The sequence below is a fragment of the Mytilus californianus genome, unplaced genomic scaffold (genome assembly GCF_021869535.1).
Source record: "Mytilus californianus isolate M0D057914Y unplaced genomic scaffold, xbMytCali1.0.p SCAF_14, whole genome shotgun sequence".
NCBI lineage: Eukaryota > Metazoa > Mollusca > Bivalvia > Mytilida > Mytilidae > Mytilus > Mytilus californianus.
Genome location: NW_026262626.1, coordinates 30,928,104 through 30,945,049, shown reverse-complemented (window position 1 = coordinate 30,945,049; position 16,946 = coordinate 30,928,104). Strand labels below are relative to the sequence as shown.

At 32.2% G+C, this 16,946-nt stretch overlaps 1 protein-coding gene and 1 long non-coding RNA gene across 7 annotated transcripts in view; one reads left to right on the top strand and one right to left on the bottom strand.

The window, feature by feature from the left end:
* Positions 1–16,946, bottom strand: part of LOC127724637 (uncharacterized) — a 640,225-nt gene that overhangs the window by 493,455 nt on the left and 129,824 nt on the right. For all 5 annotated transcript variants that reach the window (XR_007992624.1, XM_052231644.1, XM_052231645.1 and 2 more), the window contains exon 11: positions 682–767. Coding sequence is in view for 4 of the 5 variants with exons in the window: in XM_052231644.1 (XP_052087604.1) it covers positions 682–767 (86 nt within the window). In the remaining variant the exon portion in view is untranslated. The remainder of the gene's footprint in view (positions 1–681; positions 768–16,946) is intronic.
* The window catches only part of LOC127724793 (uncharacterized), a 152,796-nt gene that overhangs the window by 14,027 nt on the left and 121,823 nt on the right, over positions 1–16,946 (top strand). The window lies entirely within an intron of this gene.

Sequence of the window (16,946 nt, the reverse complement as noted above, 5' to 3'; positions counted from 1 at the left end):
AGGGGCATAACTCCAGAACGGTTAAAAGTCACACCACCAAAATTCAAACTTGATCTGTGTTTTGTGGTAATAAGCATTGTGTATAAGTTTCATAACATTTGGTTGAGGCAAACTAAAGTTAGAGAATGGAAACCAACATTGGGACGTACGGATGTACATACATACGGACAGACAAGGGTAAAACTTAATGCCCCCTCCGCTACGGCGGGGGCATAAAAAGTTCATGATACTGTACAAAGACACAACTGTCTTTCAACTTCATGTGGGGAATAATCTAAAAGGCACTATTTTGACAAATGCCTCTTAAAAATGTATTGTCTAGTTCAAATAGGCAAATAAAGTTTTTATATGTATTTTAAATCATGCAGGTACAGCAAAATCATAGGAGCTATATCTTTTCATTTGGAATGTAGTAGAGTAGATGGTTACATCAGGTTTCTGACTGATGACACAGGAACTATTATCAATCTTTCCCAAAATTGATAAAGATCAAAAGTCAAGTTTATAGTATTCATTATATGAACTTGGAGAAGATTTTGCGTATAAACATTATTTTATTGCCAAATTCTTATAATTTTGAATAACTGCAATTTATACATTAAATAATCAACTCATTACCCCCTTTCCAATTATCTTATGGAATTGTATCATAGTAATGCTTCTTAATAGGAATTTTGTTACCTTCTTCTGACAACTGCATATCTATAGCAGAGGCTTGACTACTGTCTTTAACTGATCCTTGTGACTCCTCTTCAGTCTGGCTATCTCTGAAAATAAGATCGCATAAAGGGATAAAAATTCCTAAATAAATGGTTGTTGACCTCTAGATGTTGTTTGGGTAAGTATTTGCTTACTGTCTCACTGAGGGATACCACAAACCTCTCCTTTTAATAATGTAAATCAGGTGAACAGAATTAAATATGAAACACCATCATGGGAACATAATCCAAGTTGCAATTTTTATGGATTTGTAGTTGAAGAAACAGATTTAAAAGACCGTAATGTCTGATGACAATTTATGTCAAATGGTGACACACAAAAATTTTCCCAAATTCCAGTTTATCATTTCCTGCTGCATCGAAAACATATTGACCTAAATATCAAAATGGGTCTTTTTCACCCCAAGGTAAATTATAAATAGTGGGCAATCCACCGTTTAGCTAGAATGATTTTTACAATGGTCGAAAGTAGAGCTAAAATAATCCATATGTGCTTCTTATTTATATGAGACAAATTCATCAATCATCCTATAGTCTATAAGTCACTCAATCTGCATAAAGGATAAAAAACGAAATAGTATCTGCTTACAGAACATAGAAATCTTGTGTTCAAACGTGGGACATTTTTTGGATACGGTAGTTGTTATAATGAAGTCACGTTTCGACGGCAAAATTTGATACTGAATTATTCATCTTATTTGGTAATGAATCAATGTAAAAAAGTTATTTTTAGGCCACACCAATTTTATTCCTTGATCGATGGACCTATTCCCACTTCCCTCATCCGGAAAAGTAATCTGGGTCTATTTCCCGCGCCGATTTTTTTGTAAACATTAAACAGATAAAAAGCAATCGCCAGAGCATTATAGGTTGCAATTCTGTAAATACTGACAATGCAATTTCCCATAGGAACTCCCTTTGCGGCTAAAATTGTGACACTTTTACTATGAAGTTTCGTGAAAAATAATATCCCAGAACGGAAAGTTTATATGCACTACTATTTTATTCAAAGGTCAAAATATAGGGCTGTGCGGCATATTTTCAACATTTATATGCCCTGAACTTCTAAGAGTTTAAACTTATACTAAAATTCTATACTACCCTTACCTCCATTTTTGGACCTCCTAAGAATTAAAATTTAGCCGCTACCATGTTTCTCAATACTGGTTACATTCCCAAGTGATGTCTCTATGAGATGAAACACAGAGATCATCAATGGGAACCAGTACGTTAACAAATTAACATACCTATGAATATTAAATATCTCCCCAAAAGAGGCGTGGTTTGAGAAACAGCTGTATTTACAAAGTGCAACCTATACAAACATTTATTCAAATAGAAAACTCTCTAAAAACACTTTTTCTCACAACAATACTTATTTATCAGAATTATAGCCTTAAAGAAATCGCTGCATATACTCTAAGTTTCCTTTTACAGTAAATTTTATATCCCTACCCCTGTTTCAATTTTTTAAAGATTTGAAAACAAGACTCTCATTATTTCCAGCTTACCCTATGTGCATGTTATCTGACATGAACTGTCCAAAACCTGTTTGAAACTATTCTGATAACAAATTGAAAGCATTTTAGAATACTATAAATGTATTGTTTAGTAGTTAAGCATTCCAACATTCAAGATTATACAAAGTATCCAATCCTGCCTGTGTCTCCAGTCCACATCTTACTGTATGCCTATTTGTCAAAGAAAGTTCACAATTTCTGCCTCAAATGGTCAGTTTAGAATTCTTGTCACAACAGTATCATCCCTAACCATATATCTAACATAAGTTAGTTAATATATGAACTAGAAGTGTTTAAACAAAGCCATATTTGCAAAAGTTGTATTTATGAAGATATCAGTCTGGTGCATAAATTCACTAAAAGTTTGATTGAAATGACTGCTTACATCTGATTTTTGCATAACTTCCTAGCACAGTTATTGTTTACTTTACCAAAGACCTTTAAAATAAACAAATCATAGCAAATTTCAAGTTAAATTATCTGTTTTATGACTCAGGGGTAGGCATTTTTCTCTGTTTTTTGCCCCTGGGGCCTCACATTTCCTAATTTTTTTCCCTGTTTCTAGCAATGTGGAATATTTACTACATATTTAGGATAGAACACACTATTGTAAGTTTTATTGAGGTCTTTTTGTAATTCTAGCTTGTACTTTTTTATGCCGCGGTCACAAAAAGCACATTTAGGCATTACGGCTTAATTTTGGGTTATCGACAGGACAAAAACACCCCACCAAAAATATTTAGGAAGGATCAATGAGTTGCAATTACTGCGAAGAGTAAATATAAGCACTTCTAAACAATATAAATTACAAATAGGCATATATTATGAATTTATTTTGAATTCAGGGCTTTAAGTAAACCATATATACTGTAAACTGTGAATTTATGCTGAGTCATCATAGTTAAGGCCCAGGATTTTCTCAATCTTCATGAAATATTTATAAAACTTCATATTTGAGTTAAATTCTTTAAAATCTCTGAGATAAACCAGATTTTGTGAAATTCTGTATGTTCTATTTTTTGACCCTATATAGGTTGCAATTCTGTAAATACTGACAATGCAATTTCCCATAGGAACTCCCTTTGCGGCTAAAATTGTGACACTTTTACTATGAAGTTTCGTGAAAAATAATATCCCAGAACGGAAAGTTTATATGCACTACTATTTTATTCAAAGGTCAAAATATAGGGCTGTGCGGCATATTTTCAACATTTATATGCCCTGAACTTCTAAGAGTTTAAACTTATACTAAAATTCTATACTACCCTTACCTCCATTTTTGGACCTCCTAAGAATTAAAATTTAGCCGCTACCATGTTTCTCAATACTGGTTACATTCCCAAGTGATGTCTCTATGAGATGAAACACAGAGATCATCAATGGGAACCAGTACGTTAACAAATTAACATACCTATGAATATTAAATATCTCCCCAAAAGAGGCGTGGTTTGAGAAACAGCTGTATTTACAAAGTGCAACCTTTAGTCAACGTCAAATCGCAACCCTTTCAACTGTTTCAAGCATTATTGCGAACCAAATGAAACTTTTCCACAGATTCATCTCCTATTGTTCAATCTATTTAAACTTTTGTAAGTTCTTTTGTCCCATTCAATAAATACAATAGCTATTGTTTTCTGTGAAGTTTATTCACTGGCCCCTTTAAATTTCTTCTACGAGAAATCTATCACTCATTGATTAATTTACCGTAGTAAAAAAATAATCTTCTAAATAGATGAAAATACACGTTTTAACTAAAAAAAATGCATATGATGTTGTATTTATTCAATATCAATAATATATTTTCAATCTGTTCAATACAAATACTGATTTAATCATCAAAAGTTGATATCTGACAAAATTTTCAACATTGTTCCTATTAAAATTTGTTATTTTGTGTGTTTGACAAAGTAAAACTGGAAAATGACGATGTTTAAATCAAGGCCTTCTTAAATGTATTCTGAAAGTAAACAAAAACAATAACAAATGCAAATTTCAATAGGAACAATGCTAAAAGTTTTGTCAGCAGTGAATCAACTTTTTATGATTAAATCAGTGTTTATATTGAACAGATTGAAAATATATTATTGATATTGAATAAAACAACATCACATGCATTTTTTTGAGTTGAAATATTTATTTTCGTTTACTTAGAAGATTATTTTTTTAATCAGGTAAATTAATCAATGAGTGATAGATTTCTCTTAAAGTCATATGAAACTTCAAATTTAAAAATAAAAGTTGAACATATTTTATATACTTGAATGGCTAGGTTTTGCTCTAAAAGAAGTGAAAGTGAACTTGTTTTTTCAAAGAAAATCATTTAGACTATCAAAATCTTCATAAATATACCGATATTGAATTATTGACTTCCCAGACACTAATTCGCCCATATTTTTCCGTATGCAGTGACCTTAACTACGAGACCTTTCATTATAACTTCAGCCACCGCACAGCGCAAGTGCGAGGGGAAAACCGTGATGAAAGAATATAAACATACATGCTCTTGAAGGTAAATAGAAATAACAGATTCTTAAACAACAAATCATTTAACAACTGTTCAGAAATAGTTCAATTAACAAATGGGAACACATGGAAAATATAAAAACAAATGTCATGGCTCTTTCAATTCACTTATCTGTCATGCTTTCCACGTGCTATATATGAGTTTAATGTTTATCAATGTCATGATCCAGTAAACTTCGGCAACAAACTCGAAAGTTAATAAGCTTGCGATCAACAACCACTGAATGCAATATTTTTTGTCAATAATATGTTATAGATGTGAAATAAATATAAACAAGAGGCTGTTGAGTGACAGCAAGCCGGATTTTCCTGCAGAGGTAGAATCCTGAACAGTAGAGCAAGTATAGACAAAGCATTTAAGCTTGAAACAGCTCTGAATTTGTATTGTGATTGAATATTTTAAATAGATTATTATCTAATTAATAATGAAAATGATATTTGCAAATCTGAACCCCAAACAGGATCAGGTAAAAATTAAACATTAACACACACGACAATAAAATACCACATAACATTGTCAAATGTGACATCTACCTTCTTAACACACATGACTTAAAAAAAATAGTTATAAAGAAATTTGTATTTTATCATAACTGGCTTATGGAGTAAGTTTGAATTATTTCCCTTTCAACAGAAATATGGTTTAACATAGTACTCTTACATTAAATATGATTCATGATTAATAATTCTCTAAAATAAGATATGATGTAACACAATGTATATCTATTTTCAAATTATAATCAAATATAATTAATAGTTTCAAATATTTTTCTTTCATTTATCACAAACTAATACAGATATGCAACTTATCAATGTCAACAACTTTAAATGTAATGAAATATATCCTATAGATAATAAAAATAGATTATTATCTTATTAAAGGAGTTCACTTCATAAAAAAACCAGTGATGACTAAGTTCTCTAAAATTAGATATAATTTAACACTCAAACATTGTTAGAATTAGCATATCAAAGAACCCAAGAATTCAATTTTTGATGAAATTAAACAAAAGTTTAATTTAGGACCCTTTGGACCTCAATGTGGTATTATCTAATTATAATGAAAATAAATACAGGTTTAGATTCAGCATTTCAAAGAACCCTATATATATATATATTCAATTTATGCTGAAATCAAACACAGTTTAATTTTGGACCCCAATTTGGACAAACTTAAAAACTGGGCCCAAAATCAGAAATCTAAATATATGTTTATTAATAGACAATATTAGCTTAGTTTTCAAAGGAGTTCACTTCATCAACAAAAATTATATATAACATTCAGAAAATTAGTTTTTACAGAATAACAAACAAACTGACAACAAAATTCTTCAAACAATTTACCAAAGAAAAGAAAAAAGAATCCAAAATTTTATTTATCATTAATACAATGTTTTTTAAAAAACTATAAAAGTTATCTGTAATTATCCTCAAAATGACTAAAAATGAACAGTACATTTCTTACTATATTTATACAGTCCTATATAGCTTATAATTATCAGCACTTGGGTAACAGAAAATTTTCAAATAAATCTGTCACTCCAATTATAATTGTGGTATAAACATTTACCATATGTTAGTCATAATCTGATAAAAGATAAGAGAAAATTATTTAAAAACACTTAGTGTAATCAAACTTTATATGTATAATTAACCATTTCTGTACAAAGATAAATAACTCAATCACATTATAAATACCACCTTTGGATGTTAAAAATGGCGATAACTCAACAAGGAGAAAAGCTAAAATCGTGAAAATTGAACTTGACCTTCATTTAGTCACAGGGAACAACATATCTAAATTTGAAAAAATTTCATCAAAGCATTTTCATGTTATTGAGAAGACACTGTTTGGCAGCCGCCCGCCCGTCCGCCCGCCAGCCCGCCCTCCGTACATCCCCAAATCAATAACCAATATTTCCTTCGAAAATCCAGATACAAACGTGCATTCAAGACTTAGTTAAGTATATATGCATGCATTGGTTCAATAATTTCGATAACATTAAAATTTCAAGAAACTCGTTTCATATGACTTTAAAAGAAATTTAAAGGTTCCAGATGCATTGGTTCAATAATTTGATAACATTAAAATTTCAAGAAACTCGTTTCATATGACTTTAAAAGAAATTTAAAGGTTCCAGTGAGAGAAAAAAAAACACTTCAGCAGTTGATAAATTAAAGAAATGTCAAAGTACAAGTGGTAAATCAATTTTCATACCATCTTGTTTTGATCAATATTGTCAGAACCTATGATTTTATGTTTACAAAAAAAAAATATAATCGCTCAGCTTTGCCTCAAAAATGTGCAAATTAAATTTTTTTTTATTAAATTTTCAAATTGCTCGCTCACCCCAATATCTGGAGTGGAAAAATCTGTAGAACAAGAAATTAAATTGGTGTGGCCTTATTGTAAAGTACTTAAAGTTCTATACGATGAGCATGATGGAAATACTGGCAAAATTCTTATTTATTTTTGAGAATTTTTCAAAAGTTGCATATTTAACATTAAACTACATGTACACAGGAGGCTCATTTAGTGGTGTGCCTCCTCACCAAAGATAACTTAAAGATCGCTTAAAATACATTGTTAGGCAACAAAACTCTCCCAAACTTTCATTAAATTTAAAGGTACTGTGACCTTGACTTTTGACCTACTGACTTAAAACTAGAGAAAACTCTTGCACATTTTAAGTGAGTCAAATATGCTAATGCATACAAAGCAAATGTTCACAAGTTGTCAATTTTCATAAATTTTGACACCAGCAATTAATTCAGAACATGTTCTCTAATAATACATGTTTTGTTAAAATCCAAACACTATGTATTTTAGTGGGCATTTTCGTAAATGGTGGGCAACCAATAATTTTCATACACATTATCATTTCATAATAGCAAATGATTTTATTTTCATTTATTTTCATTTAAATCATAGCAAAAAATATGATTCTTAGAACTTATCATGTTTTAACAGGAACTAAGTTTTTAACAGGAAATAATTTGAAATGCATATATTACATGTATGCCTATATTTTTGATGGCATTCTACTACAAGAAGATGCCTCTCAAAGGTTTGAATATTCTTTTTAATTTGTCAATCACTTTGAATAACTTATACACCTATATATCAGTTTTTGTTAAAATCCTATTATAATAAGACAATTCTCAAAATTTGTGATTTTAAAAGGTTTTTTTCTAAATTAATGAACCGTATTTCACCAAATTATATAATACACATCTACATATTATGCACAACAAATGTGCAAAATTTCAGTGGCTTCCTACCTATACCTTTGGATTTTTTTTTGCTTCAAAAATTGTTGACGGAGGGACAGACAAAGTGAAAACTATAGGGCTCCAGTATCCTTGGTATGGGGCCCTAAAAATCCATCTTATGATGGGACAATACTGACGATGTCAGGAAAAGCACTACTTGCACATAAAAACATAATTAATTTTGATACAACCATTATTTTTCATAAATTTTGACACAATGAAGTAAATATCAAGTATTGTTAAAATCAAAGCTGACTACTGAGTTTTACATATTATGGCAGCCATTTAAACTTGAGGCTCTAAAGAGCATGTGTCACTCACCTTGTCTATGTGATTATTTAACAAAGGACACTCTCCAACATTCCAGATGAGAATAAAATTCATGACAAAAATCTCTGTTTTGTCTATCTTGTATTACATGTACCAGTAATCCTTTAGTCTGTTTAGATTCTCTCTAGCTTCTTTAGTTTTTGCTCAAAACACAAAAGAGGGTAAAAAAAAATCCTCATTTAAGGGCAATCACTCCATTTAAAGAGTGACAGTCTACTAACTATAAGGAAATTTGATTTATCAAATTATAGTTTATACACGACACAATGTATCTTCTATCTAAGAGTCAAGAAGTCAGTCAATCTATTTTTAGGTACATTTATTTTTAGATTCTATTAGCGATTACTCCTAGAGGGGGTATGTGTTTTGATGACTCATTATAAAAGTAACAAGCTGATCTAACATACGTTTTTTAATCAGCTATTATTTCACTGAAATCGAACTACCTACACAAATTGTTAATCTACAACATTTCATATGGATTTATTTAATCTTTCAACATTAATGGACATTTATTCTTTGATTGTGAAGACTGTGTCTATGAATTTTTTCAGCTCTTTATTATTGTGCATCCTAAACGAACTCCTTATAATCCAGAAATTGGAGAGCTTTCACAAGACTCCGCTCTAAGTAAAATGAAGTATGAGCATAGTAGAAATAACATTTGGATGGCTCTAGTTCGTATTCTTAGAATTCCAGGGATGATGTCTTTGAGATCGCCCATGACAGCATGTACAATAGACAAGACACGCCCACTGATTTGAATATGAGTGCGCGATCCCAAGATGCATCAACATCTCCATACAAATATAAACAATGAGGATCTGACTGCTGTTCTCGTTGACTTGGTCTTAAAGCTATCGTCTATATATTTACAACCTTCAACAGAACGTGATTTCTTTGAACAATAAAGTTACTGACAATCTTAATATTTTTTATAATAGTAACAACTTTTTAATCGTAGCGATAATCTTTCCTACTTCTACGACACCGTTGGTAAAAGTCCGCAAGTCCTTCCAAACACAATCAACACTAGTCCAGTTGTCCCGACGATTCCTAATTCAACAGCATCTTCGGCAACTCTTAGTTCATCCACAATTACACAATTGGAGTTTACCATATCATACTACTGCAGCAGGGAGTGAAGAACAAGCACGGAGAATTCCAGGACACAAACAGGATATACATATATACGTCTGCACTACTTAAGGATATGCAACTGAATATCTTCCATTGGTGGAAACTTTGCCTTTATAATTCGAGGAATCATACTCCCCCAATTCAATAATACATCAGATAGGTTAATTACTGCCGCAATCTCTACAGGACATTTATGTATTTTAATGTATTTTTTTTACTCTGCTGGGATCTCTCCAGAGTCTTGTAGGCCTGCTGGGATCTCCCCAGGTGTTTATTCTCTTTATTCTATATTGCTCTACACCTGCTGGGATCTCCCCAGGTGAACATTGCATACAGTATAAGTAATAATTATGTATTTTAATGTATAAATTTTACTCCGCTGGGATCTCCCTGGAGTCTCGTAGGCCTGCTGGGATCTCCCAAGGTCATTTATTCTCTTTATTCTATATTGCTCTTCACCTGCCGGGATCTCCCCAGGTGAACATTGCATACATATAAGTAATTATTATGTATTTTAATTTATTATATTTTACTCCTCTGGGATCTCCCCAGAGTTTGTAGGCCTGCTGGGATCTCCTAAGGTCGTTTATTCTCTTTATTCTATATTGCTCTACACCTGCTGGGATCTCCTCAGGTGAACATTTCATGCAGTATAAGTAATAATCATGTATTTTAAGGTTTCTCTTTACTCCACTGGGATCTCCCCGGAGTTTTGTAGGCCTGCTGGGAACTCTCCTGGTCGTTTATTCTCTTCATTCTATATTGCTTGGATCTCCCCAACTTGTTTATTCTCTTCATTCTTTATTGCTCTACACCTGCTAAGATCTACCCAGGGGAACATTTCATACAGTATAAGTAATAATTATGTATTTTTATGTATTATTCTTACTCTGCTGGGATCTCCCCAGAGTCTCTTAGGCCTGCTGGGATCTCCCCAGGTCGTTTATTCTCTTTATTCTGTATTGCTCTACACTTGCTGGGATCTCCCAAGGTACAGTATAAGTAATAATCATGTATTTAAATTTATTATATTTTACTCCTCTGGGATCTCCCCGGAGTTTGAAGGCCTGCTTGGATCTCCATAGGTTGTTTATTCTCTTTATTCTAGATTGCTCTACACCTGCCAGGATTTCCCCAGGTGAACATTTCATGCAGTATAAGTAATTTTTTGAATATTTCATACAGTATAAGTAATAATTATATTTTAATATATAAATTTTACTCCGCTGGGATCTCCCTGGAGTCTCATAGGCCTGCTGGGATCTCCCAAGGTCGTTTATTCTCTTTATTCTATATTGCTCTACACCTGCTAAGATCTCCCCAGGTGAACATTTCATACAGTATTAGTGATAATTATGTATTTTAATGTATTATTTTTAACTCCCCTGGGATCTCCCCGGAGTTCGTAGGCCTGCTGGGATCTCACCCAGTCGTATATTCTCTTTACTCCTCTACACCTGCCGGGATCTCTCCAGGTGAACATTTCATACAGTATAAGTAATAATTATATTTTAATATATAAATTTTACTCCGCTGGGATCTCCCTGGAGTCTCGTAGGCCTGTTGGGATCTCCCAAGGTTGTTTATTCTCTTTATTCGATATTGCTCTACACCTGCTAAGATCTCCCCAGATGAACATTTCATACAGTATTAGTAATAATTCTGTATTTTAATGTATTATTTTTAACTCCCCTGGGATCTCCCCGGAGTTCGTAGGCCTGCTGGGATCTCACCCAGTCGTATATTCTCTTTATTCCTCTACACCTGCCGGGATCTCTCCAGGTGAACATTTCATACAGTATAAGTAACAATTATCTATTTTCATGTATTATTTTTACTCCGCTGGGATCTCCCCCGAGTCTTGTATGCCTGCTGGCATCTCACCTGGTCGTATATTGTCTATATTGCTCTACACCTGCTGGGATCTCCCCAGGTGAACATTTCATGCAGTATAAGTAATTTTTTTTTTCTCCGCTGGGATCTCCCTTGAGTCTCGTAGGCCTGCTGGGATCTCCCCAGGTCGTTTATTTTCTTTATTCTATAGCTTTACACCTGCTGGGATCTCCCCAGGTGAACATTTCATACAGTATAAGTTACCTGCAGGAATCTCCCCAGAAACATTTATGTATTTTAATGTATTATTTTTACTCCACTGGGTTCTCCCCGGAGTATCGTGACATAGGCCTGCTGGGACTTCCCAGGTCATTTTTTCTTTTTTATTTACAGTACAAATACAGATACAAGTACAGATACAGGTACAGATATTAACAAGCATTCTGAGAGTATTGCATGGCAATACATAGTCCCCTATCAGGTAAAAATTCATTATACTGGAACAAAATGCTAACTTGTTCTATAACTTGTCATGGTGTAAACAAAAAGTAAATATCATGTCAATATCTTCAAGCATGACTAAAAACAGTGTTGAAAACTGATTATATGAGTGAATTTTTCAAGTCCAAGGACCATAACTCTGCACAAAATTATTAGACCGAAACAAAAATTTGAACTGGATCTGTAACTTGTCATGATAAAACTATATACCAATTATCAATCAATATCTTATAAGCATGATGAAAAAAACATTAGATATGACTAATAGTTCTCTAGAATTAGATATGATGTAATACAGTGTATATCTATTTCAAATTATAATCAGATATAATTAATAGTTCCAAATATTTTTTCTTTCATTTGTCACATACTAATATAGATTTGTAACTTATCTATAAAATGTCAACAACTTTTATCTACACAATGTAATGTATTGAAATATATACATTAATAAAAATAGATTATTATCTAATTAAAGGATTTCTCTTCATAATTTTTTTTTATATATATAGCATTCAGAAAATTAGTTTACTTCTCCGGTAGGGGACTTATAACAATATTGCTGATTCTCTTTATCGTTATCAGATGCACTAGCACCGGAATTCAAAGGAAAGCAGTACCTCGTTTCCTGTCATCACAATAATGATGTGTTAGAACGACAGGCACGCAACTTATGAGATTTATCGTTAAGCAAACTTATGGGACTTATCGTTAAGCATAAGAATGCGACAAACTTATAATCAACTTTACAACGTTTTTTTATCATTTCTGAATATAAGTGGCATACAGAGTTCCATCAACTGTCTTCCTACTATTACAGAGAACCATTTGATTTACTTTACAACACTATGTAAAAACCGAAAAGAAATTGCAGCATGATAATAATAAATTGTATGTAGCTGGGATATGATATCATTTTTTCCTTGTCATAACTACCCTACAACAGGGACCGAGCGATTACCTTATATATTGTGTGGATCAAGAAATAGCAACTTATGCTTCTATGAACAGGCCACCATTTACATCAGACATATTATAGCGTTTGTGCAACATGTTATCAACAGGAGTTTCTCACTTTTCATAGATAATGTTGCATTGTGCATTTAAACAGATTTCTTTGGTTTCCTGCGATGTGAAAAATTTACTTGTCGAATTAGGGATGCAATCTAAATTGCTTAATAATAAGTGATGTTGATACCAGTGTAGTACCTTTACTTTTTGTCTGAAACTAAGAACACCAAAGACTTATCCTTTTAGAACAGGAGTGAATAAAACAATTCATTAGAACAGTTTTGAATAAAATGCTTCGCTGGGCGCAGCTTGATACGACCACAGAGGTGGAACCCTGAACAGTTGGGGCAAGTATGGACACAACATTCAAGCTTAATACAGCTCTGAATTTGGATTGTGATTAAATATTTGACACAGCATAGGTTTCTGACACAGAAAGAATGTGGTCTAAGAACTTCAATTTTTTTAATTTACCTATTATGGTCCAATGTCCAAAATCAAAATACATGGTTAGATTCAGCATATCAAAGAACCCCATATATTCAATTTTTGTTGAAATCAAACAAAGTTTAATTTTGGACCCCAACTTGGACAAACTTGAAAACTGGTCCCATAATCAAAAATCTAAACACATGTTTAGATTCAGCATATCAAGGTACCCCAAGAATTCATTTTTTGTTAAAATTTAACTAAGTTTAATTTTGGACCCTTTGGACCTTAATGTAGACCAATTTAAAAAACGGGACCCAAAATTAAAAATCTAAAAACACGGTTAGATTTGGCATATCAAAGAACCCCAATAATTCAATTTTTGTTGAAATCAAACAAAGTTTAATTTTGGACCCCAATTTGGACCAACTTGAAAACTTGGCCAAAAATCTAAAATCTAAATACATGTTTAGATTCAGCATATCAAAGAACCCCATATATTCAATTTTTGTTGAAATCAAACAAAGTTTAATTTTGGACCCCAACTTGGACCAACTTGAAAACTGGGCCCATAATCAAAAATCTAAACACATGTTTAGATTCAGCATATCAAAGAACCCCAAGAATTCAATTTTTGTTAAAATCAAACTAAGTTTAATTTTGGACCCTTTGGACCTTAATGTAGACCAATTTAAAAAACGGGACCCAAAATTAAAAATCTAAATACACGGTTAGATTTGGCATATCAAAGAACCCCAATAATTCAATTTTTGATGAAATCAAACAAAGTTTAATTTTGGACCCTTTTGACCTCAATATGAACCAATTTGATAGCGGGGTCCACAAATAAAAAATCTAAATACATGGTTAGATTCAGCATATCAAAGAACCCCATATATTCAATTTTTGTTGAAATCAAACAAAGTTTAATTTTGGACCCCAATTTGGACCAACTTGAAAACTGGGCCAAAAATCAAAAATCTAAATACATGTTTAGATTCAGCATATCAAAGAACCCCATATATTCAATTTTTGTTAAAATCAAACAAATTTTAATTTTGGACCCTTTGGACCTTAATGTAGACCAATTTGAAAACTGGATCCAAAATTAAAAATCTAAATACATCGTTAGATTCGGCATAACAAATAAATAAATGTGGTCAAAGATTTTACAAATCTAATGCGCCATACTGTGCAATTAAAGATTACTTCTTGAAACTTTTCAATATTTGAAATTTGAAAAAAAAATAATATTTGAAGAATAATTCTTTTTAATTTCTGAAATCTGAAATGAGAAAAAATTGACCCCCAACAATTTCTTTTTACCCCCCCCCCCCCCAATTTTTTCCCCCAAACCATAATTACCCATTTAAATTAACCATAGTGCTTACTTAATCTATTTTATAATAGAATTTAAAATATAGTGTCAAATCTTTCATATGGATTTTTTTGTAAAAAAAAAAGATGCAACATTTGCAGATATTTTTACTGGTCTTCCTTTATAAATATGCATTTCTTTAAACATAATTTAAAAGCAGTGTAAGGGAAGTAACCAAAACGTTGTACTTGGATTACCTCCCTTACACTGTTTTAAATTATCTTAATTGTTCATTAACCATTACTTTATACATAATTTAAAAGCAGTGTAAGGGAGATAATTTCAATGATGTATTTGATTTATCTCCCTTACACTGCTTTAAATTATGTTTTGTACTAAAGTATTTGTCCATTAACCAGGACAACCTTGTTTTTCCCCCTTTTTTGCCCCTAATTCTTAAACGGTTTGAGCCATAACCCCTCAAAGCAAATCCTAACCATCCCTTTGTCGTATGGAAACTTGTAGTATAATTTAAGAGAGATCCATACACCGTTCCACAGTTATTGTCTGGAAACTAGAAAATGCTTATTTTTGGCCCCTTTTTGGCCCCTAATTCCTTAACTGTTGGTACCATAACCCCCAAAATCAATCCCCACCTTCCTTTTGTTGTATTGAACCTTATGGTAAAATTTCATAGAGATCCATTCACTTAAACTAAAATTAGAGTGCGAAAACTAATGTGTCTTCGGACGACGACGCCGACGATGAAGACGCCGGACGACAACGACGACGACGAAGACGACGCCAACGTCATACCAATATACGACCACAAAAATTTTTTTGCGGTCGTATAAAAAGTACCTTTTAGAATGGAAGCTGTATAACTTTCTCCTCTATTCTTTGAAGTGACTTTGATGCAATGCTTTCATTAATTTTTTTGGATAACTTTAAATATGCCTTGGTTATAACGTAAGCAGTTTGTGGTCATTCTTGAAAGATGGTCCTCAGAATGTTGTATAAGATACATCAGGACTGATAAGAAGGTTATTTGTAAGAATCATGAAAAATGTATCTTTGAGTTTTTGTTATAGTTTTCATATAACCAATTTATATTTTATAAGGCATTACTTCTTGGGGGCTTTCACTCATTCATTATTATGAATTCATTCAATTTGGCCTTTATAATTCAAGGGGAATTATACTCCCCCAATTCAATAATACATCAGATAGGTCAATTCCTCCCGGGATCTCCCCAGGAACAAATAGGGTATTTTAATATTTAAGGTAATTCCTGCCGGGATCTCCCCAGGAACAATTAGGTATTTTAATTTATAAAGTTAATTCCTGCCGGGATCTCTCCAGGAACAATTATGTATTTTAAGGTGTTAAGTTAATTCCTGCCGGGATCTCCCCAGGTCAGTAATTTTCTTTAGTCAAGTAGCTCAAACCTACCGGGATCTCACAAGGTGACATTTCATACAGTTTTATGTTTGCTGCAGGGATCTCCCCAGCATTGTTATGCATTTATGTTAAACTTTTTTGTACAAGTATTCACATAATTTTACCATTAGGCATTTTCAATTTACATGTATTTTATTATGTTTAAAAAATTTAAAAGTTAAATTTTTCAATTAATGAGTAGCCCCAAGAAAGCCAATAATGTAACATTTTAAGTTATAGAAATGTACCGTATATTGTTATGTATTGGTATCTAATTTGGATAATGATGTTTACATTTAGTATGTTATATAATAAAAGTTTTCTTAAAAATGTGTTGTGTATAAATCAGCAAAATTTGATAGCAGATCTTGCTTTGCTGATCATCTTTGTGATTTAAAGTGTCTATCTATATATTATAATTTTCATCATATCAGGCAAAACGCAAAAAAAAATATGGTAAAAATCATCTTTAAGGGGCAATAACTCTAATAACACATAAATAAGGAGTCATTGGACGATTTCCTCCTATTGTCTTAATTGTAGATCTTGTCTTGCTGATCTTTTTTGCTTATTTAAATTTCTATCTACCTATTGTAATTTTTAAGATATAAGGCAAATACGCAAAAAGTTGGTAAAAATCGTAATCAAAAGGCAATAACTCTAATAAGGAGTCGACTAAGAATTTCAACTATCAGACTTATTTGTAGAACTTGACTTGCTGATCAATTTTGCAATTTTAAGTTTCTCTCTATCAATCATAGTTTTCAAGATAAAAGGTGACAAGAGTGCACACGCTGAAATGTCTCGCCTTCTTTACTGACCATTGATTTTATGTTGATAGTCCTAAATACAAAGCTTTACTAAAAGTATCACATAAACTTAACATGATCCAAGAAAATGAGGTCAAGG